Source organism: Lipotes vexillifer, unplaced genomic scaffold (assembly GCF_000442215.2).
Source record: "Lipotes vexillifer unplaced genomic scaffold, Lipotes_vexillifer_v1.1 scaffold559, whole genome shotgun sequence".
In the NCBI taxonomy this organism is placed as follows: Eukaryota; Metazoa; Chordata; class Mammalia; order Artiodactyla; family Lipotidae; genus Lipotes; species Lipotes vexillifer.
The window spans coordinates 2,258,577-2,286,540 of NW_006781351.1; the positions used below are offsets into that span (position 1 = coordinate 2,258,577).

Consider the following 27,964-nt stretch of genomic DNA (forward strand, 5'->3'; position numbering starts at 1 on the left):
CCTCCCTCCCTCCCTCCCTCCCTCCATCCCTCCCTCCAATATTAAGTGTGGCCAACCCTCTCCATTTTAACAACTAACAGATGAGTCAAACCACACAAAGCACACTCACACAAAAATAATGTCTTGTCACTAGTGCTCCTTTCAAGTCCTATTATTTTTCTCCTCTTTGACACAAACTTATGGGAAGAGTTGTCAGCACTCACGCTGGTTCCTCTTCTTCAACTTCCACTCACTTTATGATCTATCACACTCAGGTTTCTGTCATTAATCGTCCTCTGAAAATGCTTTTACCATCATTTCTCTTTTTTAAGGTCATTTTTTTCCCCTAAATCCAATGGAGATTTTCTTGGCCCTTATGTAACTACTCCATTTTTAGTGAAAAACTCTCTTTCACGTGCTTTCTTGATAGCAGGTTCTCCCAGTTTTTCTTCCATTTGTCCTGCCATCTCTTCTTAGACTTTTTTCAGGCTCCTTTTCCTTTTGCTTATAAGTTAAATTCTAGCGTCCCTCACTTCTGGGCCCATCTCTCTCATTACTCTAACACGTTCTTTCTGTGTGATGTTATCCCTTTTGGTGGCTTCTATAATGATGCACAAATCTAGACCTTTATCTCAGATCTATCTCTTGAGTCTCAGCCCTCTACATCAAAATGTCTTTTTATTGGCTTCCTTGACTGTTCTAAAGATAATTAAAACCCCCAAACTACACACTACATGCATTTTCTTTCCCCTCGATTTGGTACTTCTTCCTGTATCCAGGCTCAAAATAAGGTATATCGTTTTGGACTCTCCATTCTCCCTACCCCACACAAAAAGTTAAATGATAAGTCCTATTAATTTCACCTCCTAAATACCTCACTTATCCATTTCTTCCCTCCAGGTATACTGTCGTCTTCCTTGTTCTAGTATCATCACTTCTCACCTAAGTTACAGCAAGTGTTCCCGACTCTTATCTTGCTACCCTTTCATTCAGTCTATTTGTCACACAATTGCCAAACTGATCTTTCAAAATAAAAATCTAATAATTAACTGCTTAAAACCCAGAAGTGACTCCCCATTGCTCTTAAGCAAAAAGATCAACTGCTTAACAAGGCTTGTAAGACCTTTCTTGAATGGGATCTTGCTCATTTCCCTATCTTTATCTCTCACCATTTCTCTTCTAGTATATTAACTATACTGAATTATATTTCCTCAAGTGTGTCATGCTCTCTTATCTCTCTCTTTTTCTACACGCTCCTTTCTCCATCTTTTCCACCTCTATCCACCCATTTGCCCAAGTTTTATCACATTCTCTCTTCTCCACTCTTTTAGCCTAGTCAGTGAGATATCAAGAGCAGAGATCATTTATTCATTCATATTTAATATAGTATTTTTACTCAGTAACTATTTATTAACAGAAACTGAGATCTGTATTCAGATATAGAATACATTGGTCTTCTAATGCAAATATTTTTATCTATGTAGCAGTTTTATGCATCATTGTAAACTAGTTAATTAGCAATTTTTATCTCTACATATTTATCTCTTGTGAACTTGTATAATAATCTATCCTCAAGAAATATATCCATCTTCAGGAAGCTGACCAAATCAAGTTTTTTAGTTTGAAAGTCTGAAATCAAATTTCAGAATTTGTTGAAGGAAATTTGACCTTCTTTGGCTTTTGACAACCAGTCAATTACTATTCTCTGGCAACATTTTGACCTCACCTCCTAATGGTTATTAAACTTCAAGAGTAGGCAGAGGCTTCCCTGGTGGCGCAGTGGTTGAGAGTCCGCCTGTAGATGCAGGGGACACGGGTTCGTGCACCGGTCCGGGAGGATCCCACATGCCGCGGGGCGGCTGGGCCCGTGGGCCATGGCCGCTGAGCCTGCGCGTCCGGAGCCTGTGCTCCGCAACGGGATAGGTCACAGCAGTGAGAGGCTCGCATACCGCAAAAAAACAGAGTAGGCAGAATATCTTCCCAATTAGTGTCTGAAATGTCACCAATAGCTAATTATTCCCTTGTATTTACACCGTCATATCCTTGAAACCTACATTTGTAATTCCAGGTGTGGGTGACAGGCTGAATACTAATTTCTTAATGTGGCAATATTGTCTTCATTCTTGAGGAAAAGCATGATCCAGTGTCAGTGGAAGGAAGAAATCTTAATAAAAATGATTAAGAAGATAAAAAAAGTAGTATTGCTTGATTTCAAAATAATCAATTAAATTTTCTCCTCAGATTTGGTTTTACTTATGTACATATATCCCACAGCGTTTTAGCACGTTGCACTACTGGATAGTTTGGAGAATTATAGAAATGTTAGTGCTACAATTGCTTTCACTGATAACCTGAACCAGTGTTTCCAGTTGGGTTTGTACTGACCACCAAGCAGTGTGGCTATATTTAGTTGTGTAGGTTGTATACTGAGCAACTCTAGGGGTGCCATTTTTACATTGACTATAGATATAATCCTAGTCTGCAGGGCTTTCCATATGTAGAGCTGCCAGATATAACAAATAAAAACAGATGATGCCCATGCAATATTTGCAATATACTTACACTAAAAAAATTTATTTGTTTATCTCAAATTCAAAGTTAACTGGGCAGCCTGCATTTTATCAAGCTATCTGACAATTTGAGATGCTTAAAGATGTATGGGCACACTTTTGGTTGTCTCAGTGACTGGAGGGTACAATTGGCAATTAATGAGCAAGGCCACTTATCTTAAATATTCTGAAATACCAACAATATTCTCCCATTACTAAGAATGTTGTTTTTCTGGAGACTTCCCTGGTGGTCCAGTGGCTTGCGCTCCCAATGCAGAGGGCCTGGGTTCGATCCCTGGTCAGGGAACTAGATCCTACATGCTGCAACTAAGACCTGGTGCAGCCAAATAAGTAAATAATAATAATAAAAAAAGAATGTTGCTTTTCTGTTTAATTCTTCAAAGGGTAATAGTTTTCTGGAGGACAAGCTCTGAATTTAACTACTTCATTCTAGAAATGAGAAAACGGAATACCAGATGGCATAAGTGGTTGACTGACTGAGATTAGTATAAAAAAAAGAATGCAGAGTAAATCAGTAAGCCCAGGCCCACCTGTGTTACCACTGCCAATGACCTATAGACGTGAAGAATACATATGGGGATAGGTGGGAGACGTGCCTAGAGAGAGTTTCGTAGGAGTCCTAGAGCATGCTGGTCTTCTGCACAAGCTTAAAGCTACTGGGACCTATTGATGAATTTTAAACAGAAAAACATCATGATCAGATATTTCTTAGAAAGTTGACAGTGCAGCATTGTGGAGGAAAGAAAAAACAGCAGTCAGCCTTGGAGAATGTCATCAGTAAAGCTCCTTATAAGCTCAACATATTATATTCTCTGAACAGTCCCTTCTGCTTTCCTTTTAAGTTTCTGAAATGGTAGTAATGCTGTCTCACATTCCCTTTATAACCCTGGTCCTGGGGATGGGGTAGGTATCCTCCTTGCATCTCCTTGATCTTCCAATCCCCACACTTTCTTCCCGTATAAAAATGCCCTGGTTTGAATATCCATGTCTACTGACTATACAGCCCTCTCCCTCTTGTTGTTGCACTTGTCTACTGATCTCTAGGTCACTGGCCTTCATTCCTACAACATTTTAAACCCTGGAACATTGTCATTTTCTCCAATAATACTTGTCATAATTCACACTTATTTTAACATTGACACAAAGCATCCTTCTTTATGGTAGATTCTTTGTTTTTAACTCATCTCATCCAATAATCTTGTTCTGCATCTTACTCCACCACTCACTCTTGTTCTCTTGATCTTATCTGGATCAGTGACTGAAGTTCTTCCATTGTCTTGATTTCTAGCCTCTGAGTCTACAGCCACCCGCTCCCTCCTTTTCAGCTCTCTTCCTCTAGTTATATAACTCGAACAATCTGTTGACCTTTTCACTGACCCTAACTCCTCTCATTATTCTCATATCCCTCCTTGGCCAATATGGATCTCACAGTCAATACTTATAATAACTCTCTCGTATACTCCTTTTAACTCTTTTGACCCTTTCTCCCGTTATTCTGTTATTCACCTGGCAAAAAACAAAAATGAAAACAAAACAACTCTGGTTACTCTCTGCCAACTCTGCAACTGTAACAGGTGTGCTGAATGTTGTTGGAGAAAAGCACTCAACCATGCTTACCGATCTTACTTTCACCTCATGCCCACTACCCACAAGTTGGTGCTCAATTTTCTGGCAATTTTTCACATCACTACCCCATTTATTCTTCCATTCACCTGTAGGACTATTTAATACCCTAGCCTCACTCCTCAAAATGCCAACACGCTTTTCCCCTCTTTCAATCTGCTCAAGGCTCTTTTCTTATTGGCTGCACCGTATGGGCTTGAGGGATCTCAGTTCCCTGACCAGGGTTTGAACCCAGGCCATGGCAATGGAAGGGAGTCTTAACCACTAGGTCACCAGGAACTCCTATGGCTGTCTTCTTGTTTACAGAAAAAACAGAAGCAGATAAGAATTTCTATAAGCTCTCAATATCTATCATCTTACCTTACCTCTGCCATTTCATCCACTACATAGGTGGACTGCCTGTGCTTTAATTTGAGACTGATTTGGGCACTAGATCACATGCTCTCTTCTCTAGTCAAGATCATCGATCTGGTATATGGCTAATTGCAACACCAATTTTTGCTTCTTCAGTGGATTTTCCTACCAGCGTACACATATGCTATAATTCATTTCAGTAAACAAAATTCTTGACTTACATTTCCCTGCACACTGTTTTTTTCCTTTAGTAAAGATTCTGCAAGGATTGTTTTCCACTGTCTATCCCAAATTTTCTCTTCACATTCTCTTTTGAACCCATTCTAATAAGGTTTTTGTTCCCAGCACTCTTATCAAACTGTTTTTGTTAAATTCACCAATGATATCCATTCTACTAAATCCAGTGGTCAATTCTCAATTTTTGACCCATTAGTAGCATTTGAAACAGCTTGTCATTCCTTCTTCTTTGAAATAATTTCTTATCTTGGATTTCAGGCACCATGTTCTTTTTTTTTTTTTAAATTAATTACCTCCATGAGTCATTTATTTATTTGGCTGCACCGCGTGGCATGCAGGATCTTAGTTCCCCGACCAGGGATTGAACCTGTGCCCCCTGCAGTGAAGCGTGGAGTCCTAACCACTGGACCAACCGGGAATTCCCAGGCACCATATTCTTTTGGTTTCCAACAGATTGCTCTTTCTTAGTCTCTTTTGTTGATTCTCTTCCATATTCTCGAACTTCAAAGTTGGTGTGCTGCATGGTCTCGTATTCAGACCTCTTCTCTTTTATATTTACATTTTCACCCTAAGTAACATCCAGTCTCATGGCAATGAAAACCAATTATTAATTGAAACTCCAATATTTATATTTCCAGCCTCTGTTTTCCCCTCAACTCAAGACATTCAACTTTCCACTTGACATCTCTACTTAGAAGTCCAACAGGCAACTCAAACTTAATATATTTTGATCCAAGCTCCTGAAAACCCTCATTCCACACTGCTCTTACTACAGTTTTCTCCAACCATCACAGCAAACATTCAACCAATGCAAGCTTGTATGGCCATAAAGGTGGGTTGGTGGCCTGCACTTATCCTGATTAATCAGTTCCTGTGCCCTAACAGTTGTTAAATATTTGGAACATCCCTCCTATGTAAAACATTATATATTTGGTGAATAAATTAATACATGGTTGGTACTTGTCTTAAGGACTCTGAAGTTATTGGACTTTGATATCAATGATCCATGTAAACACATTAGGTTATATTAAACACTCTATGAGGTTATACATATACATTTTTTTGCTAGAGTAGATGTTTATCTAACTAATATAGGATTCTTAGTGTCTAATAATGTGTTCTTAAATTAGAAATTCAATCAATAAGGAGCAAACTTGAAGCCAAGTGAGCAATTTTAAGTGAAAATCTGCATCAGCTTATATTTTAAATTCAGAGCCCACATTAATATTTTGTTTACCAATTATATTATTAAGTCATTGGTAATTTAAAATCATTGATTTTTGAGACAGTTGATCAATTCAGAGTTGCTCAAAACCTAAGTGTTTTTCCAGTATCCTATGAACATATTCTTATTCTCAAAGACTACAGAGAGTTAAAGTTCTTGCAAAGATCAGAAGTGATGCAATATAACACTGAGATCAATTTTTTCTGTCTTTAAAATAACACATTAAGAATTCCCATTTATTAACACACCAGCCAACATCTAGAACTGACTGCAAGATTTAGCTTCAGTGAGTAAAAACAATAAGCTAAATCTCTCTCAAACTCCATGAAGCACCGTAAAAATGTGAATTTAAAAATGAATTCCCATAAGCATTTTAAATCAAAGTTGAACAGTAATTGTATTTTATTGCTTTTTTCATAAAGCAGCTTGTCATAACGTCCAGTCTTTAATGTAGTTCAACCCACTGTATTTGCATTGGAGTTACATGCAAGAATGACACTATGAAAAACAGTGAACTTTTAAGGAATCTTTTATAATTCTGGTTCTCAAATGTCATCAGCATTTTACCAGACTTTGAAAAATAATCTTGGTTTTACTGATGATACACATATGACATTTATCCTGCCTGCATCGTAATCTCAGCCAGCTCCAAATAGGAAAAGAGCAATGTACTGACAAATGTAGTAATTAACATCTGGGTTTAGCAAGCAGGGAACAAGAAACGTATGTTCATTATTAAGGTAGGATTTACCCGTTTGGATTTATTTTGACATTTGATTTCTGCTTAAAAAAATAATATTGCTTAAGCCATGATAGCATTCCTTATTTTAAGGGACCTCTAGAAATGAGCAACAATACTAAGAAGAGCTAAAAATCACAATGAATACATGGCTTTAAAAAGTTTTAAAGCAGCTGCTGTTTGTATGTCTCAGCTAAACTCAAGTGTGGGTACACATTTCTTTAGGTACTGCAATCATTTGCTATAACTTTTATTACATATTTATATTGCCCTTTATAAAGATCCTAATTTAGTTCACAACACAATTCAACTAAAACAGAGTAAAATTTTAAAAAGCAAAAGGAATTCCTGTTATCACAGCTTGTGGAATGAAACTACAAATGCTTCAAGAAAAAAAGAAGTTTCAATGAGTTCGGGAGAAGGGAGTCAAGCTAAACAAACAAAAACCAGGCAGATATAGGACTAGGATGTCTAAACTGATGCTTGCAACCTCATTAGAAGAGATATTAAAATAGTGTATAATTGTAGTCCTCATTTATATCTGTTTTCTTTTATCAACCAATTTGTGTGTGGGGATGAAAGGGGAGGGAAGAGAGATGAGGAGAAAAGAGAGATGGTCTCAGGGATTTACAGTCATCCCTCTATTTGGGCTGCTCTTGTGTTTTTAGATCAAACCCCCAGAGACATCTCTCTCACCTAACTTAACTCTGATACCTGAAACTGGACTACAAACAGACTCTTCATCTCATTTCCTTGACAAAAAGCTAGACTGCTTACAATTGAGTATGCCCCAGAAGGGTATACAATATTTGATTTTAGTAAGGTAAGGTTGCTCAATTTCATATTCAAGCTGCATCTTCTACTTTCTTTTCTCCCCCTTTTCCACTCACTGCTATGTATTATATATGTTCATGTCTGTATTTATCACCATATTATAAACTCACTGAAAGTAAAGTGTATATTGCATTACTTTCATCTTTCCAGTTTGTTCTCTACGACTAATTTAAAGCTTTTAATCTAGAGTGTTATATATAGTAAGTGATCAGTAAAAATTTAAAAATCGTTACAAAGTTATATACAGTGATATAAAATATTTTTTAAAAGTTACAAATAAATGTATCACATAACTAAAAAAGAATGTGAGTTTTAATGTATAGACATAATAGGATTATTTGTCTTTCCTATACTGTCATATGACAAGCAGCTATGGAAGAAGAAAAGTGTTTTTATAAGGATTTTTCTAGGGTCAGAGATGAGGATTAACCTATCATAGGAGTATTCAGCACAAATATAATAAATTTACTTTAAATCTCTTATTTTATTAGAAGAGGAAAAAAATTTATGTGTGTTTCAAAATTTCCTCTAAGTTGTTCATATCATTTAAAATGATTACAATATTTATGTTATACACCTGGTTTTATAGATTTTAGTGTTTATAGATATAACTCTGTTAAAACATGAGGGAAGAGAAGAACTTCATCAATAATACAAAATTTTTAAAAAGCTCAAAATAATGTGAATTATTTTGGCATTATTTATGTGATTTTTAGGCCAATAAAGTTTTATTTAGTTGATCTTAAAATACGTTTTTATTCCTTGAATATAAACAAACTGAATCAGGGAAGCATCCACCAGGATATGGAGACAAAGCTTTCACTGTGGTCAATCCATTTGAAGATAACTGAAAATTGATGACATTATGCATCAAGGAGAACCAGGGTGATTAGTCAGGTCACAATATTAAGGCTAGTCAGCATCTCCTTATGTCCCTGTCAAATTATTATTGTTCAATCACTGTGTCATATGTATAGTGAGTATTGTATCAAGACCCATAAAGTTCCTTAGGAAGAAAGGAAAGAAAAACCCAATGTGTGAAGTTGTGAAAGACTTTATGAAGCCACTGAAACACATCAACATAGAATACTGACAAAGATTGTAAGCTTCTCAGAGCAGTGTACATATGTGATGCAGCTTCTGAATTTTGAGAAGAGAATTATCCAAACCTGGCTGTGTATTAGAATCACTTTTGTTCTTAAAAAACAACACATACAAGGGAATCCCCATAAGATTAACAGTGGATCTTTCAGCAGAAGCTCTGCAAGCTAGAAGGGAGTGGCAGGACATATCTAAAGTGATGAAAGGGAAAAACCTACAACAAAGATTACTCTACCCAACAAGGATCTCATTCAGATTCAATGGAGAAATTAAAACCTTTACAGAAAAGCAAAAGTTAAGAGAATTCAGCACCACCAAACCAGCTTTACAACAAATGCTAAAGGAACTTCTCTAGGCAGGAAACACAAGAAAAGGAAAAAACCTACAAAAAACAAGCCCCAAACAATTAAGAAAATGGTAGTAGGAACATACATATAGATAATTACCTCAAATGTAAATGGATTAAATGCTCCAACCAAAAGACACAGACTGGCTGAAAGGATACAAAAACAAGACCCATATATATGTTGTCTACAAGAAACCTACTTCAGACCTAGGGACAAATACAGAATGAAACTGAGGGGATGGAAATAGATATTCCATGCAGATGGAAATCAAAAGAAAGCTGAGGTAGCAATTCTCACATCAGACAAAACAGACTTTAAAATAAAGACTATTACAAGACACAAAGAGGACACTACATAATCATCAAGGGATCAATCCAAGAAGATATAACAACTGTAAATATTTATGCAACCAACATAGGAGCACCTCAATACATAAGGCAAATGCTAACAGCTATAAAAGGGGAAATTGACAGTAGCACAATACTAGTAGGGGACTTTAACACCCTACTTTCAACAATGGACAGATCATCCAACATGAAAATAAAAAAGGAAACACAAGCTTTAAATGACACATTAAACAAGATGGACTTAATTGATATTCATAGGACATTCCATCCCAAAAGAGCAGATTACACTTTCTTCTCAAGTGCTCGTGGAACATTCTCCAAGATAGAACATATCTTGGGTCACAAATCAAGCCTTGGTAAATTTATGAAAATTGAAATCGTACCAAGTATCTTTTCCAACCACAATGCTATGAGACTATATATCAATTACAGGAAAAAAAATGTAAAAAATACAAACACATGGAGGTTAAACAATATGCTACTAAATAACCAAGAGATCACTGAAGAAATCAAAGAGGAAATCAAAAAGTACCTAGAAACAAATGACAATGAAAAACAATGACCCAAAACCTTTGGGAGGCAGCAAAAGCAGTTCTAAGAGGAAAGTTTATAGCAATATAATCCTACCTCAAGAAACAAGAAAAATCTCAAGTAAACAACCTAATCTTACACCTAAAGCAACTAGAGAAAGAAGAACAAACAAAACCCAAAATTAGCAGAAGGAGAGAAATCATAAAGATAAGATCAGAAATAAGTGAAAAAGAAATGAAGGAAATGATAACACAGATCAATAAAAGTAAAAGGTGGTTCTATGAGAAGATAAACAAAATTGATAAACCATTAGCCAACTCATCAAGAAAAAAATGGAGAAGACTCAAATCAACAGAATTAGGAATGAAAAAGGAGAAGTAACAACTGACATTGCAGAAATACAAAGGATCATGAGAGATTACTACAGGCAACTCTATGTCAATAAAATGGACAACCTGGAAGAAATGGGCAAACTCTTAGGAAAGCACAACCTTCTGAGACTTAACTGGGAAGAAATAGAAAATATAAACAAACCAATCACAAGCACTGAAATTGAAAGTGTGATTAAAAATCTTCCAACAAACAAAAGTCCAGGACCAGATGGCTTCACAGGCGAAATCTATCAAACATTTAGAGAAGAGCTAACACCTATCTTTTTCAAACTCTTCCAAAATATAGCAGAGGGGGGAACACTCCTAAACTCATTCTACAAGGCCACCATCACCCTGACACCAAAACCAAAGATGTCACAAAAAAACAAAATTACAGGCCAATACCCCTGATGAATTTAGATGCAAAAATCTTCAACAAAATACTAGCAAACAATCCAAGAGCACATTAAAAGGATCATACGCAATGATCAAGTGGGGTTTATCTCAGGAATGCAAGGATTCTTCAACATACACAAAACAATCAATGTGATACACCATATTAACAAATTGAAGGATAAAAACCATATGATCATCTCAATAGATGCAGAAAGAGCTTTCAACAGAATTCAATACCGATTTATGATAAAAACAATCCAGAAAGTGGGCATAGAGGGAACCTTCCTCAACATAGTAGAAGCCATATATGACAAACTCACAGCCAACATCGTTCTCAGTGGTGAAAAATTGAAGCGATTTCCTCTAAGATCAGGAACAAGACAAAGTTGCCCACTCTCACCACTATTATACAACATAGTTTTGGAAGTTTTCGCCACCTCAATCAGAGAAGAAAAAGAAATAAAAGGAATCCAAATCGGAAAAGAAGAAGTAAAACTGTCACTGTTTGCAGATAACATGATACTATACATAGAGAATCCTAAAGATGCTACCAGAAAACTACCAGAGCTAATCAATGTATTTGGTAAAGTAGCAGGATACAAGATTAAGGCACAGAAATCTCTTGCATTCCTATACACTAAAGATGAAAAATCTGAAAGAGAAATTAAGGAAACACTCCCATTTACCACTGCAACAAAAAGAATAAAATACATAGGAAGAAACCTACCTAAGGAGACAAAAGACCTGTATGCAGAAAACTGTAAAACACTGATTAAAGAAATTAAAGATTTTACAAAGAGATGGAGAGATATACTATTTTCTTGGATTGGAAGAATCAACATTGTGAAAATGACTCTACTACCCAAAGCAATCTACAGATTCAATGCAATCCCTATCAAACAACCAATGGCATTTTTCACAGAACTAGAACAAAAAATTTTACAATTTGTATGGAAACATAAAAGACCCTGAATAGCCAAAGCAATCTTGAGAAAGGAAAACAGAGCTGGAGGAACCAGGCTCCCTGACTTCAGACTATATTACAAAGCTACAGTAATCAAGACAGTATGGTACTGGCACAAAAGCAGAAATATAGATCATTGGAACTGGATAGAAAGCCCAGAGATAAACCCACACACATATGGTCACCTTATCTTTGATAAAGGAGGCAAGAATATACAGCGGAGAAAAGACAGCCTCTTCAATAAGTGGTGCTGGGAAAACTGGACAGCTACCTGTAAAAGAATGAAATTAGAATACTCCCTAACACCATACACAAAAATAAACTCAAAATGGATTAAAGACCTAAATGTAAGGCCAGGCACTATAAAACTCTTAGAGGAAAACAGGCAGAACACTCTATGACATAAATCACAGCAAGATCCTTTTTGACCCACCTCCTATAGAAATGGAAATAAAAACAAAAATAAACATGTGGGAACTAATGACACTTAAAATCTTTTGCACAGCAAAGGAAGCCATAAACAAGACCAAAAGACATCCCTCAGAATGGGAGAAAATATTTGCAAATGAAGCAACTAACAAGGGATTAATCTCCAAAATATACAAGCAGCTCTGGCAGCTCAATATCAAAAAAACAAACAACCCAATCCAAAAATGGGCAGAAGACCTAAATAGATATTTCTCCAAAGAAGAGACACAGATTGCCAACAAACATATGAAAGGGTGCTCAACATCACTAATTATTAGAGAGATTCAAATCGAAACTATAATGAGGTATCACCTCAGACCGATCAGAATGGCCATCGTCAAAAAATCTACAGACAATAAATGCTGGAGAGGGTGTGGAGAAAAGGGAACCCTCTTCCACTGTTGGTGGGAATGTAAATTGATACAGCCCCAATGGAGAACAGTTGGAGATTCCTTAAAAAACTAAAAATAGAAGTACCATACAACCCAGCAATCCCACCACTGGGCATATACCCTGAGCAAACCATAAATCAAAAAGAGTCATGTACCAATGTTCATTGCAGCCCTATTTACAATAGCCAGGACATTGAAGCAACCTGAGTGTCCATCGATAGATGAATGGATAAAGAAGATGTGGCACATATATACAATGGAATATTACTCAGCCATAAAAAGAAATGAAATTGAGTTATTTGTAGTGAGGTGGATGGACCTAGAGTCTGTCATACAGAGTGATGTAAGAGAAAAGAGAAAGAGAAAAGGAAATAACGTATGCTGAAACATATGTATGGAATCTAAAACAATGGTTTGTTGAACCTAGGGGCAGGACAGAAATAAAGATGCAGATGTAGAGAATGGACTTGAGGACATGGGGAGGGGGAAGGGTAAGCTGGGAGGAATTGAGAGTGTAGCACTGACATATATACACTGCCAAATGTAAAGTAGATAGCTAGTGGGAAGCAGCTGCATAGCACGGGGAGATCAGCTTTGTGCTTTGTGACCACCTAGAGGGGTGGGATAGGGAGGGTGAGAGGGAGATGTAAGAGGGAAGAGATATGGGGATATATGTATATGTATAGCTGATTCACTTTGTTATACAGCAGAAACTAACACAACATTTTAAAGCCATTGTACTCCAATAAATATGTTAAAGCAAATTAAAAAAACCCAACACAGATACCAGATACAGTCATACCTTGGAGATATTATAGGTTCAATTCCAGACCACCACAATAAAGTGAATATCGCAATAAAGCCAGTTACATGAACTTTTGGTTTCTCAGTACATATAAAAGTGATGTTTACAATATATTGTAGTCTGTTAAGTGAGCAATAGCATTATGTCTATAGAAAACCAATGTTTATAACTTATGTAAAAATACTTTACTGCTAAAAAAATGCTACCTATCATCTGAGCCTTCAGCGAGTCATAATCTTTTTGATGGGGGGGGGTCTAACCCTGATGCTGATGCTGCTGACTAGTCAGGGTGGTGGTTGCTGAAGGTCGGAGTGGTTGTGGCAACTTGTGAAAATGAAACAGCAGTGAAGTCTGACCCATTGATGACTCTTTTTGACAAACGAGTTCTCTGTAGCAGGCAATGCTGTTTAATAGTGTTTACCCACAGTAGAATGTATTTTGAAATTGCAGTCAATCCTTTCAAGCTGTGCTGTTACTTTATCAACTAATTTTTTTGTTGTCATTTCAACAATCTTCACAGCATCTTCACCAGGAGTAGATTCCACCTCAAGAAACCACTGTATTTGCTCATCCATAAGAAGCAACTCTTCCTCATCTGTTAAAGGTTCATCATGAGATTACAGCAATTCAGTCCTATCTTCAGACACCACTTCCAATTCTAATTATCTTGACTATCACATCTGTAGTTACTTCTTCCACCAAAGTCTTGAACTCCTCAGTCATCCATGAGGGTTAGAATCAACTTCTGCCAAATTCCTGTGAATGTTGATATTTTGACCTCTTCCCATGAGTCATGAATATTCTTAATGGCATCTAGAATGGTGAATCCTTTCCAGGAGGTCGTCAATTGACTTTGCCCAGATCCTCAGAGGAATCACTATCTATAGCAACTATAGCCTTAAAAAATGTATTTCTTAAATAATAAGACTTGAAAGTCAAAATTACTCCTTGATCCATGGGCTGCAGAATAGATGTTGTATAAGCAGGCATGAAAAAAACATTAATATTGTACATCTGCATCAGGTGCATTGTCAATGAGCAGTAATATTTTGAAAAGAACCTTTTATCTAGGCAGTAGCTCACAACAATGGGCTTAAAATATTTAGTAAACCATGTTGTAAACAGATGTGCTCTCATCCAGGTTTTGTTGTTTCATTTATAGAGCATAGGGCACAGTACATTTAGCATAATTTTTAAGGGCCCTAAGTTTTTTGGAATGGTAAATAAGCATTGGCTTCAACTTAAACACCAGCTGTATTAGCCCTGACAAGAAAGTCAGCTTGTCCTTTGAAATTTTGAAGCCAGGCATTGACTTCTCCTCTGTAGCTATGAAAGTCCTACATGGCATCTTCTTCCAATAGAAGCCTGCTTTGTTTAAATTGAAAATCTGATGTTGAGTACAGCCACCTTCATCAATTACCTTAGCTAGATCTTTTGGATAACTTGTTTCAGCTTCTACATCAGCACTTGACACTTCACCTTGCACTTTGATGTTATAGAGACTTTCCTTAAACCTCATCAACCAACCTCTGCTAGCTTCAAATTTCTCTTCTGCAGCTTCCTCACCTCTCTTAACCTTCATAGAACTGAAGGGAGTTAGGGCCTTGCTCTGGATTAGGCTTTCATTTAAGGGAATGTGTGGCTGGTTTGATTTTCTATCCAGACCACAACTCTCTTTTATCAGCAATAAGCCTATTTCTCTTTCTGATGATTCATATATTCACTGGAGTAGTACTTTTAATTTCCTTCAAGAACTTTTACTTTGCATTCACAACTTTACTAAGTGTTTGGTTCAAGATGCCCAGCTTTCTGACTATCTCATCTTTCAACATGCCTATCTCACTAAGTTTGATCATTTCTAGCTTTTGCTTCAAATTGAGAGATGTGCAACTCTTCTTTTCACTTGAACATTTAGAGGCCACTGTAGGGTTACTAATTGGCCTAAATTCAATATTTTTGTGTCTCAGGGAATATAGGGAGGCCCAAGGAGAGAGAGAGAGAGATGAGGAAAAGGCCAATCAGTGATGTGGACCAGAACGCACAACACTTATCAAGTGAGTTCAGAGTCTTATATGGGTGCAGTTTGAGGCACCTCAAAACAATGACAACAGTAACATCAAAGATCATTCATCACAGATCACCAAAACAAATACAATAATGGTGAAAAAGTTTGAAATATTGTGAGAATTACCACAATGTGACACAGAGACACAAAGTGAGCAAATGGTGTTGGAAAAATGGCGCCAACAGACTTGCTCAAAGCAGGGTTGCCACAAACCTTCAATTTGTAAAAAAAGCGTAATGCCTGTGAATGGCAAATAAAATGAAGTACAATGAAACGAAGTATGCCTGTATCTCCCTTTACTGATATGACAAGCATCCCTAAGGATGGGCCTCAGAACATACTTTTTAAAACCTCCTCACATTATTCTGAAACAATTGATCACTAGGTACTATTTTTGCACCCTTGGCCAGAAAGTATACAATGTAGGCAATCAATAAACATTTGTTGAATGACGGAGACAGTAGATTTTGAAAGTGGTCCCTATTGTGCCTGTGCCGACATTTGATTTTTGTTGATTTTATCTTTGTTAATATAGCACTAACTTATTTATTTTGTAGTATAGAAAGGATGACTAATAAACAGATGTAGGATTTACATCTTAGGAAGATATTTTCTTGTACTCCAAATACTCATTGTACAAAATTCAATTAAATTATTAGGAGGGTGTTACTTTGGGAGAAACTCCTATAATATCAGCTTCCTTTTGTTTGATACTATTATGGGACAAAATGGGATTGCTCTATTTGGGAGTCCAGTGTTAGAAGATGGTTGATGTATTCTCACTTGGAGCATTTCTGGAATCTGTGATTTCACAGTCATATCTCATGTTTGATGATATAAATAAATATCTCTTCTTTTTTCTTCTATTTCTTCTCCTTTTTTCTCCCCCACTCAAATCCTAGATCTTAATTCATCCAAGATAAAAACAGTGAGGTGTTTGAAATTTCTTCAACCTTCCTTTCCCTAAATATTGACCAATAGAGTTTAAGAACAATATAAAAACATCTCTTCTTGGGGCCTCTACAGTAGTACTTTTTAGCACATTAGCAAATGTGAATGTGATGAAAACTGTGAGGTACATGTTTGGTGGTCTTGTTCAGCTTTCTCTATGCAGCTGTGATTATGATAAGCAACAATATTCATTAAACCTTGTTGTGATAAACTGCAGTTTGCAAGTCTTCCCTACCTGTGTATATCTGACCCCCCTTTGCTTTTCCCCTTTCATAACAATCCTCTGCTAACAGTTCTATATGAACCCATACTCTAGGCAGATATACTTAGGAGTTCCCTATTGAAAGCTTGCTGCCATCTGAAGATAGATCTCAATATTTATCCTATTCACACTAGGACCAGAAATCAGAAGCCTCTCCACTTTGCACTTACTTGCCTCTGCTTAAATAGGCCAAAGCCTAACACTTTCAACAGTTACTAGATATTTTGTTAATTATCCTGAAAAGGCACAATCTTTAAAACAGCTTTAGTATAATCAGTAAGGCAGCTCTCAGCATGAAAGATGACAATCCCATCCACTATCCCCTCAGCGCTTTCCCTTAGAGACAGTTGCCTTATCCAAGTGCCCTTCACTATAGCAAAGTGAATGGACATGACCTTCAGAGAATGTCAGAGTTAGTAAGGAACATTAAGATTTCAACATAATACATTCCTGAATATGCAAAAAAGCACTTGAAATCCAATGAAATAAATTCAGTTGCCTTGATCCTATAGCACAGAAGCTTATAACTCATTTCCCATTACTCACTGATTGAGACCTAAATACTAAATATATTCAAAAGATATAATACAATTTATATTGAGTATGCTAATACAATAGATAAATTCATGAATATGCAAGATACCTACACATAATTATTTAGTATACTGTAGCTTTCCTATTGTCTAATGCTGTTTTCAACAATCATTTTACATCTTTGTTTTCAGTTATCCTATTATTATACATGGTTCTGTTCCCATGATGAACAGATACTGTTCATTTCTTTCTCTTTGTCCATAACAGATATATTACAGATGTGCTCTGAGTGATCTTTCTGAAGGGTAAAATCATGACCCAGTGCACTATTAATGCTTATCATTTAGAGCATGGCCAGGCAGTGCTCCTGGGCTTGGCACTAGGTAACCTGTGGAGCCTGTCCTCAAGCTTGCAGCTAGCAGGATTCTCAAGATCATTCTCTACCAAGCCAGAGGTCTCTGTTCATGGGCTTAATGTGGCATTATACTGTGGGGTGAGAAAAAAAAACCGAAATTACATTCATATTTATTTTATAATATCATCTATAATTTTTTCCAAATTTTGCATTATTTTTTACAAATTTTAAAGCATTTATCACTTATTAGTATAGTAGTTTATATATTAAAAATAAATAAATTATATGTTTTGGAAACATGTGCTAATTTAAAATAAAACTGGTAAGGTATAAGAATAAATAAGTTAAGAGACTGCTAAATACTTTTTGGATGCAGTTTCACTCTCCTAGGTTTTGAAAAACAACATAAATCCTATAGGTTAATATATGTTAATAATTCTGTAATTTTTCATTTAAAATATATATTAAATGTTGATGAGATTATAAGTTTGCTATATACATGGGTAAAATTAAATGAATATAATCATTGAGTTCTTTAAGCTTCCAAACAAGAGAAAAGCACATAACCATAATGCATGCTTTGTCCTTGTAGTTCCCCTTGTCTAGCACAATTTTCCCCCAGTTTCCATTTACTAACTTCTGTTTGCCCTTTAATAACAACTTGAAAGCCATACTCCATGGGATGCCTTCTCTAGTTCACTGGAAACTGGGTTAAGTATACCTTCTTAAGTGCTCAGGCACTTGTCCTTTGATACAAAACAGCAACTCTAGCTGAGCCACCAGCCTGGAAATAATATTGTAGCACAATGTGCTTGAGTCCAGATTTGCAAAAATATCAGCGATATAGTAGGGTACCTTAGTATCTACTACATTGGAAACCAAATGTCTGATCATGTTCAAACTGGGGAAAAAAAAAAAAAGGAAAATGACCAGAGTCTGAAATAATGGTTCTCAAACATTGTCATGGATTAGAACACCCTGGAGGGCTTGTTAAAACACATTGCTGGACCTCATCCCCAAAGTTTCTGATTTAATAGGTCTAGGATGGGACTGAAATTTTGCATTCTTATAAATTCCCAGATGAGGTTCCAACCACAGTCCAGGAGCTGAGCTTTGAGAACCACTAGTCTTAGGAGCTAGTGATAGGGATTTAAAAGTTTCTCCTCTTGACCCTGACTATATGCAATCTAAAGCAGTCATTATTGACAATTGTGATTTTTTTTCTAATAGCCTTAGGATGCTTGTGATCTGAATTGTGGAATTTTCTTAAGTGGGTCTATTCATCATCAAACCACAATATTACTCAACTGGGTGGTATAGCAATAAGCCAACATCCTGAATCAGCAAACCTACAGTTAGGAGACAATTTTGAATACATTCATTAATATATTTTATTTTTAAGTTTCAGTAAGGTTTCCTTGATATATACTGACTTAATCTACTGTACAACATGTAATTAAAACAATTCACACTCTGACTGGAAAGTAATCTCATCTAATGTCTTTCCCAAACTCCACATGGAGAAGGAAGGTTGTTGAATTGACCGCTGAGAAAAATAGGGTTCTTTGACTCAGTTAAGTCCTGGTTATGGGGTTGGTTGTAGTCCTCCTGTTACATACAGTGCCTGTAACTTACTGAAGTTCAAAGTATGTCTGTATATACAGCATGATATTATAAATGCATTTCTTAGGTCAAAGTATAACTGGAGTGCTGCTAGGATTTAATCAAGATGGTAGAAAAATGATCAAATCACTATGTTGTACACCTGAAACTAATATAATATTGCAAGTCAACTATACTTCAATAAAAGGAAAAATGACTAGTCCAGGAATGGTCTGCTAATGTCCTAATCAAGGCTGCATTATCGGGGTGCCTGGATAGAGCAGGAGGAAATAAGAGGTTCTCAATATTTCAATCAGGCAACCCATACTAGAGGCAGTCAGTGTAAGTAGTTCTGTTAAACTCTCACAATCAACAATAGGTATTTTACAAATGCTAATTATTGATATAATTAAAAGCATGCTAAATTTGGGGGAGAGGATGAGGAAGAAGCAGAGCTATTAAATCTTCATCTTATGACACTTATAAATTTAAAAATTGCTTTTTCTTTTCTTTTTATTGTATCTATATGAGATGATAGATGTTAACTGAATCTATTGTGGTAATCATTTCACAATATATGTAAATCAAGCCATCGTGCTGAACACCTTTAAAAAAATGGACATTGTTAGTTAGCGTACTGAATGCCAAAGGATTTTGTTCATAAAAATGGTAGCTTGTTGACTAGCGTGATTAATGTTAGAAATGGGCTCTCATTGGTGACATTAAAGTTATTCCAGACATGTGGATTAGCTAAAGGTATTCCATAAATATTCTCCATTCTTACATCAAAAGGCAAAAAACCTAACAGGCCTTGTACCTTTTACCCTTAGAGATGATGTTTTAGATAAATCCCTAAAAGATCCTATGTCTAGCCAAGAACTCTGGAGGATTCTGTTAGCTTCGTACCTGCCTTTGTAACTTACATTTGTCTCACAGGAACCTTGCAAGCAAGATGGTGATAGGAATTTAATAGTAAAGGGAGCTAATCCTTCCTTGAGTCCTCAGAAGGAGTTGTAACAGCTGTGTGCATGTGTAGGTTGTATGCACATGTGTGTATGGGGAAGGATCTTAAGAGTCCTTTTTTTGATGCATATGACAGAAGGGAGCAAAATTGGGGTCTGGCATGTCTCTTCAATTTTCTAGGCCTCTCAGAATCACTGATGAGTAGTACCAAAACCTCACCAAGAAATCCTTAAATACTTTATTCAGATGGGAACTGACCACAGACTTAGATCCTCTGAAATAGTTACCTATGAGAGACAAGGTTCATCAGAACACAGGATGCGGGGGAGGAGGCAGAACAACAGATATTTCTGAAAGCTGAGGGGGTAGCATGACTGCAGCTGTAAGCTCCTATTTTTAGTGATATTAGATTTGGTCATTTAGTCCAGACCTCCTACGGAGAATAACTGGAATAATTAAACAATTTGTTTTTAAACTTTGCTTGAAAGCATCAGAGAGCTAACAAGATAGTGAAGAATTACCAGGCTAGGATCTGGGGCAAGACAGTCTTGGGGAAGTGACCTTGGGTTTTGGCACAGCTTTTCTGTTGTGGGTTTTTATTGATATAGGTTGAAGCAGTGGAATGGGCTGGGAGGTAGAGCAGCACTTCTGACCACCTTGCAGAGTTAAGAGGAAAAGGAATGGAATCCAGAGCTGCCAAGTAGATTCTTGGTGAGTCTGCCTTACCTTGGGTTTAGATCCAAAGTGGCTACATCTAAGGAATAAGGATGAACCAGTAATAGTGCCTCACAAGAGCTACAGTTCAGTTTTGAATAATCTGAATCCCTGCAACTGAATTTCAGCAGCCCTAGATTGTTAATGTACTCAGATATTATAATTCTCTATACCAGGATAACAGTAACATAGGCATCCAATTTTTACAAAGGACATTGCAGTACAATATGTGGCCACAATAAAAAGGAAAATAACCAGGCTCACAATGGAACAAGACTACATAATTAAAAACCAGCAGAAACATTAGAAAATAAAAAGGTACATGCAGTAGGTCCCAATATTGGAGTTTTTAGGAAGATTTTAAATAACTATGCTTACCATTTTTGAAGAAATAATAAAAAAGGACAGATTTTCAGCAAAGGACTAGGAACTGAAAAAAAAAGGAAATTCTGAAACTGAAGAATAATTGAAATTAAGAACTCAAAGAATGGACTTAACAGTATGTTAAACACAGATCATTAGAGAATAAACAACCGAAAAGATAAGTTAGAAGGAGCTATTCAGAAACTGAGTCATAGAGGACAAAGAATTAAAAATACAGCAGTAAAAGTATGAGACATAGAGGGTACAATGAAAAGGATAGACATATATGTGATTACAGTCCCAGAAAAAGAGGAGAGAGGAAATAGTATGAACAATATGTGAAGTGATAATGACTGAGAACTTTCCAAAAGTGATGAAAGACATCATGGCAAAATTCAAGAAGTGCTGAAGCTCAAGCATCATCAGTAGAAACAAAGTCATATCTGAGCAAATTAAAGTAAAACGGCAGAAAACCAACAGTAAAAAGAACAATGTTGTAAAGAATAAAAAACTTTTTCAAAGAAGCAACAAATATAACAGATGGATTCTAAACAAAATCAATGGAAGGTAAAAGACAATGAAATGACAGCCTTAAAGTTTTTAGAATAAAATCATTGCTATTCAAATGCTCAGATACCAAATAGTCAGCAAAAATATCCTCCAAGAATGAAGGTAAAATAAAAACTTTTCAGACAAATGCAAATTTAGAGGGTTTTTTTTAGCAGCAAATTCATATTAAGGGGAACAGTAGATGGTGTTCTTCAGGTAGAAGGAGAACAATCCCAGAGGGAAATTCAGAGTTACAGGAAGCAATGAAAATGAGATATGTGAGTAATATTAAATATTGATTGCAAAAACAACAATAATAATTACTTATAAAATTTATGGATACAGATACAGATATATATTTTTACTACAGCATATAAAACTCAAGTGGGTGAAATAGACTTAATCCATGGTCCAGGAAAATTCACAGTGAAAATTTTATAAATATTTTTAAGGAATGATAAAGAAAATACAATACTGTATATAAAAACTTGTGGGGTGCTATTAAATCTTGATTAGGAGAGAGGATTTAGAGTTTTAAATGGGTAAGTGAAGATAGGTTGAAAATAAGTTAAATTAACTATCTGAGGATGTTATAAATAGAATGGAAGCAGAAGGAAGGAAATAATAAAGATAAAAAATAAGTGAAACAGAGAAATAATACAATAGAGAGGGCCAATAAGTCCCACATTTCATTCTTTACAAAGATTGGTAAAATTCATAATCCTCTGGAAGTATGGATCAGGAAATATGTGTGAGAAATTGAAGAGTGAATACCTTTTCAGATCCTATAAATGTTAAAAAGATTATGATAGGATATTATGAATAACTTTATGCCAATAAATTAGCACAAATTCCTATAGAAATGTAACTTAGCAAAGAGACTCAAGAAGAAATAGGAAATGTGAAATGTCTTATAGCTCTTAAATAAATTGAATCTGCAGACCTATATGACTTTACAAATTAGAGAAATAAAACCAATTTTATACAAACTGTTCCAGGGAGTAGGGAAAAAAGCAATAACTCTTTGCAACTAATATTATGAGTCCAGCATGTTCTTGATTCTGAAACCTGGTAATGATTTTGTAAGAAGGAAAAACTCCAGGCCAATCTCTGTCATAAATAAAGATGAAAACAAATGCTAAAGAAAATGTTAAATCAAATCCAATAATACATAAAAAGTATAATACATTACGTCCATGTAGAGTTTACCCTAGTAATGCAAATTTGTTTAAAATTAGAAAGTTCTTCAGTGTAATTCACCACATTAGCAGAGTAAAGGAGAAAAATAGGATTATTGGTGATCATTGTGCAGCCCAGTAGATTCAGAAAAAAAATTTGATACATTCAACCTTCTTTGTAAAAACTATTGGCAACCTAGGAATAGAAGGAAACAAAATAATAAAGGGGACCTACAAAACCTACATACTTAATGAGGAAATATTAGACACTTCTTCCCTGGATTCAAGAATAATGTAGGTATATCCACCATTACCACTTCAATTCAATATCTATTGAAAGCCCTAGAGAGTACAAAATAGCAAGGAAAAGAAATACAATATATGAATATTGGAAAGAAAAAATAAAGCCTTGTTATCCACAGACGATATGACTGTAAGTTGAAAATTCAAAAACAATACAGATAATTATTAGAATTAAAAGTGAAATTAGTAAGATTGTTGGGTAAATGTCAATACACAAAATCAGTTCTACCTATATAGTGGTGAAAAAACAGGAAAAGGATTTTTATAAAAAGTAATATATCTAGTATAACAAAATACTTCTAAGCCCTCTGTGCACAGAACAATAAACAATTATTGAAAAAACATTCTAAAAATACTTGAATATGATAATGGATCGAAAGATATTAAGATGCAATTTCAAGTAAAGTCCCGGTTGGTTTTTGCATGGAATTGACAAGATAATTTTAATTTGTACATTTGTTGAATAAATGTAGGACTAAAAATGTTACCATAAAGTATTTAAAAATATTCCCAGTAATAATACATAAAACAGTCCATATTTTATGTAAAAATATAAAAGTAAATTGTAACATACGTTTGCAACTTCATACGATCCATTTAATATCTGTTCCATGTAATGATTTAGATCTCTGAATCTTTTGTGATCTGAATTTGTAAAAGGTAAGTGCCACCAATGAGGAAACCTGTTTTAAAAGAAAAAAGTATATCTTCATTAGTTTGAAAATTGGCATCTGTATCTTAGAATTGTTCATAAAGTTAAAGCTGCATCAGATGGAAGGGCCACTGAAAACGTTTTTTTAAAAAACCATAGAACGCATGATTAATTCTGAGAGTTTTATTAACATGGCTGTGGTCACTTGTGCTATTTTAACTATCATTAATATTAATACTAATTTAATTTAACATACTAAATTAATATATATTTTCCTTCTTACTGTATTTATGGCAGACCACACAATTTGTCCTTTAAATACATGTGGGGGGTTAATAAATACTTTCTGAAGTTTAACGATCCATAATTATTCAAAAAGGTCATATGGTATTGTTTCCTCTGGGTTCACAAGGGACATTGCTACACTAACTAGATTAAACATTTTACAAAGCATATGCTTCCATCTGGTCTTAGTCTTTTGGAACAAAGTATCACTTTCCCCAGGGGTCTAGCTTGCAGAATTTCCTCTTCACTATCTGATGATTCATCTTGATGGGCTAGACGTTGATTATGGCCAATTATTGGTGGCATGACCTGTTAATGGGAATCATTTGGCAACACGTTTTGCTGGTTAAATGTATCTTTTTAGGAACTATCTAGCAGCTTCCTCTGACTGCAGTCTTGCTGTTGCTTCCTTCCTCTTCTGCTTCTTTGGTACAGACCTTCCTTTGGGCGAAGGAGCATGGGGGATGGTGAAGGGTTGTTAGCAAACATACAGAAGTATGTGACAACTGCAGGACATCCCATCCATTGCTTCCTGTTGGAAGTGTCAGGGAAGTCAAAATAATATTTCTGTGTATTTAAATAATTGACATTTTACTTTTTTACTCTTGCTTTACTCTTACTAAGGCTTAAAGTGTTAAAAATTTTCATCCAGATTTAATTATCATAAAAATTATTACCATATATAATTAATCAAAACATAGAAATACATTTGATAAATAGGTGGATTTTGCTGGTTTTAAATATTAACTTGTAAAACTGTGGATTAATTTTCTTTATTGTGAGAATAAAATGGAGTTCAACATCAGTTCTATTCCTTTTTTTATAGATGTATGTACTAAAAAAGTATTGTGTGTAAATAAGTATGTGAGAATTAAGGAATTCAGCTCTAGTAATGTCATTCAGTTGTTTAAAATGCTTTTGAGTTATATGTCAAATATAACGTAGTAATCAGTTCTTGAAAATGATTTTTTAGGATATTTTATCTGACAGTGCTATCATGTCCTCCCTCAATTTTGTTCACACCAAAGATTAAGAAACACACAACCTGCAAACAGATTTGATACCTGGTTATTAGAGTAATTCATTTTCTCAATACCAACACCAGTATTTTGATTTGCCCTTTATTTAATCCTCAGAGTTTTTTTGCTCCCTGGGACAGTGTACCAAAATAAAATTCTGGATGGCTGGGAGAAGAGCAATGGTGAAATTAGGAGAGGGAAAGGAAATCAACCTTTCTCAAGCAGGTGACTTTTAAAGAAGACCATTAATTTCAAGGAAGATTCCTATGCCTCTGTATTCTCAGAAGTTGGAAGAGGTATAAACAGTCTGATTTGAAGACCACTGTTACATGCTATGACTAATTTGAATTTTATTCTTTATGACTCTAACTTTCTGACCATACTTTCCAGATTGGGTTTACATAATTCTCATAGAGCTTCTCTTAGTAAATTTAGGAGTCAGAGGAAATCTTGCCCTCATCCTTCTTCTGTATGCAGTGCTATAAGCCAGAGCTCCTTTGGGACTGTTAGCATACAAGTATTGTTCAAGGCACAAAGGACTAAATATTCCTCCTCTCCACACATTGCTTGAATGATTTTAAAATCAATTTAGGTCCCATTACCAGGCAAGAGTTGTTGAACAAAACAGAATCCTAACTAAAGCTGAAAATTGAGAAGAGGCATATGGAGAGAGATTATTGGCACTTTAAAGTTTTACAAGTTATACTAATATGTATTGGGGAGAGAAAAGAGTAGAACAGAGACATTTTGGAAACATAAAAGGACAGCCATTTAACAAGAATGAACATATTTTTAAATCATTAATTATTAGGGTACAATGGAAACCACTAATGTTGAATTCAATATTTGCAGTCAAACTGAATAGTTTTGCCAGTATTTCCTTTTCCTCAGTTATTACATTAGATGTTTTCTGATAACTCTTAAAGCTGATGTCTTTAAGTTTCCACAATGACATTCCTTCCCTCTCAGTCTCTTGAATGTGCTCTTACTCTGATGACTTTCTGATGTTTAAAGCATCTGTATTTCAAAATATCTGTGACATCTGCAAGTATAGTTTTTCATCAATGTGAACTACACAGTCTTCAAAATAATGCACACTATCTCTCCATCCATTGGCGACGCTGTTTAGATTTACATTTTGGTAAGTGACTAAATCCTGAATGTCTAACAAAAATCCACATGTACAAAGTATGTCAGGTCTGGTATGAACATTCATATTGTTAAAGGACAATTTACTCAACAAAAATTCTGGTACAGTTGGCTCTCCCTGTCTGCAGGTTCTACATCTGAAGATTGAACCAACTGTGGATTGAAATATTAAAAAAAAAAGTCCGGAAAGTTCCAAAAAGCAAAAAAAAAGCATGCCAGCATCTATTTACATAGCATTTACATTGTATTTACAACTGTTTACATAGCATTTATATTGTATTAGATATTATAATTGATCTGGAGGTGATTTAAAGTATACAGGAGAATGTGGGTAGGTTATTTGTAAATACTATGCCATTTTATGTATAGAACTTGGGCATGCAAGGATTTTGGTATCTGTGGGAGGGGTCCAGGAACCAATCCTGTGGATACCAAGAAACTACTCTATAGATAAGATGACATTTGATTTGCCTAAGTACAAATATCATAATTTCTAAGAAGTTCACCTTTTTAAAGTCAAGGTACACCTCTGGTCAAGATACACACTCAAATCTACAACATAAATTTGGCTTGCTCTAAATAATGAATTTTAGAAGGTTTATTTGAACAGAAGTATTTTCAATTACATTATTTATGCTTAATATTTTTTCATTATAACATGAACTGAGCAATAGTTTTCAAGACTGCAAAATGAAGATAATGACAAATTAAATTTGGATAACCCAAGTCCAAGTTAATAATTAATGATAACGAAAGTGAGTTGATGTTAATAAATTTTACTTGCATACTTATTGATATTGATAAAATTTTCTGGTACAGCAAATAAATATATCAGAGCTTTTCATTGCAGTTATCTGTTGAAAGAGAAGATATATCCAATTTTATTCTGCATTTTCAATTTCAATTTTATTTTTATAGAAAACACTAAAACAATCAAATTTAAAAACAGGCAAATAAAACAATTTCCCTGATAATCAATGAAAAATAAAATTGGTTATGATTTTTTTTGTCTACAAAATCAATGGTGGAAAGCAAACAAAATTGAAAACCTTTATTCTGTTTTATGAGACAAAAGGTTCTCTACTCTGAGAGTCATAGAGACTCTGCTGGGATAGGTTCAGTGGCACTGGAATCAGAATACTGTGTTGTGTTGCCCACAAATAGAAAATCCCATAACCATAATTTTTCCTTATGTTCAGGGACAAGTACTAAAGGCAAAACACAGTGGAGGACAGTCCTTACTCTGGGAGGGCCAATGATGCAAACTGCTTTTGAAGTTGGCTGTGAAGTTTTGAAAACTGGTCAAATGATTTTTCTGTCAGGCTTGTTTCATTGTTACTGTGAGTCACCTGGATTAGATAAAGCTGCAGAAAATAAAGAGACAAAATCAGAAGATGGCAATATCAACCTTCAATACATTCTAAAATTCTGTTTCATGTAAACTAAACAAAGTAAGAACCTCTCTGCCAAAAAAAAAAAATCATCACAAAAGATAAGAGATGCAATTTATAAAGGCAAAATTACCTATAAACACAGTATATAAAAATATCATAATCTTAGGTGCTGGGAACTGACTGCCTAATTTCTGATCTTCTTTTCTTGTGGACATGTTTTTTTTTTTTTTTTTTTTTTTTTTTTTTTTTTTTTAATATTTTGGCCATGCTGCGTGGCACGTGGGATCTTAGTTCCCCGACCAGGGATCAAACCCGTGTCTCTTGCAGTGGAAGGACAGAGTCT

The 27,964-nt window shown here is 35.3% G+C and overlaps 1 protein-coding gene across 3 annotated transcripts in view; it reads right to left on the bottom strand.

The window, feature by feature from the left end:
- Window positions 1–27,964, bottom strand: part of PIK3C2G (phosphatidylinositol-4-phosphate 3-kinase catalytic subunit type 2 gamma) — a 324,948-nt gene that overhangs the window by 64,698 nt on the left and 232,286 nt on the right. For all 3 annotated transcript variants that reach the window (XM_007454609.1, XM_007454608.1, XM_007454607.1), the window contains 2 exons: window positions 27,470–27,591; window positions 23,697–23,805 (listed from right to left, as the gene is read on the bottom strand). In XM_007454609.1, coding sequence (XP_007454671.1) covers window positions 23,697–23,805; window positions 27,470–27,591 — 231 coding nt within the window. The remainder of the gene's footprint in view (window positions 1–23,696; window positions 23,806–27,469; window positions 27,592–27,964) is intronic.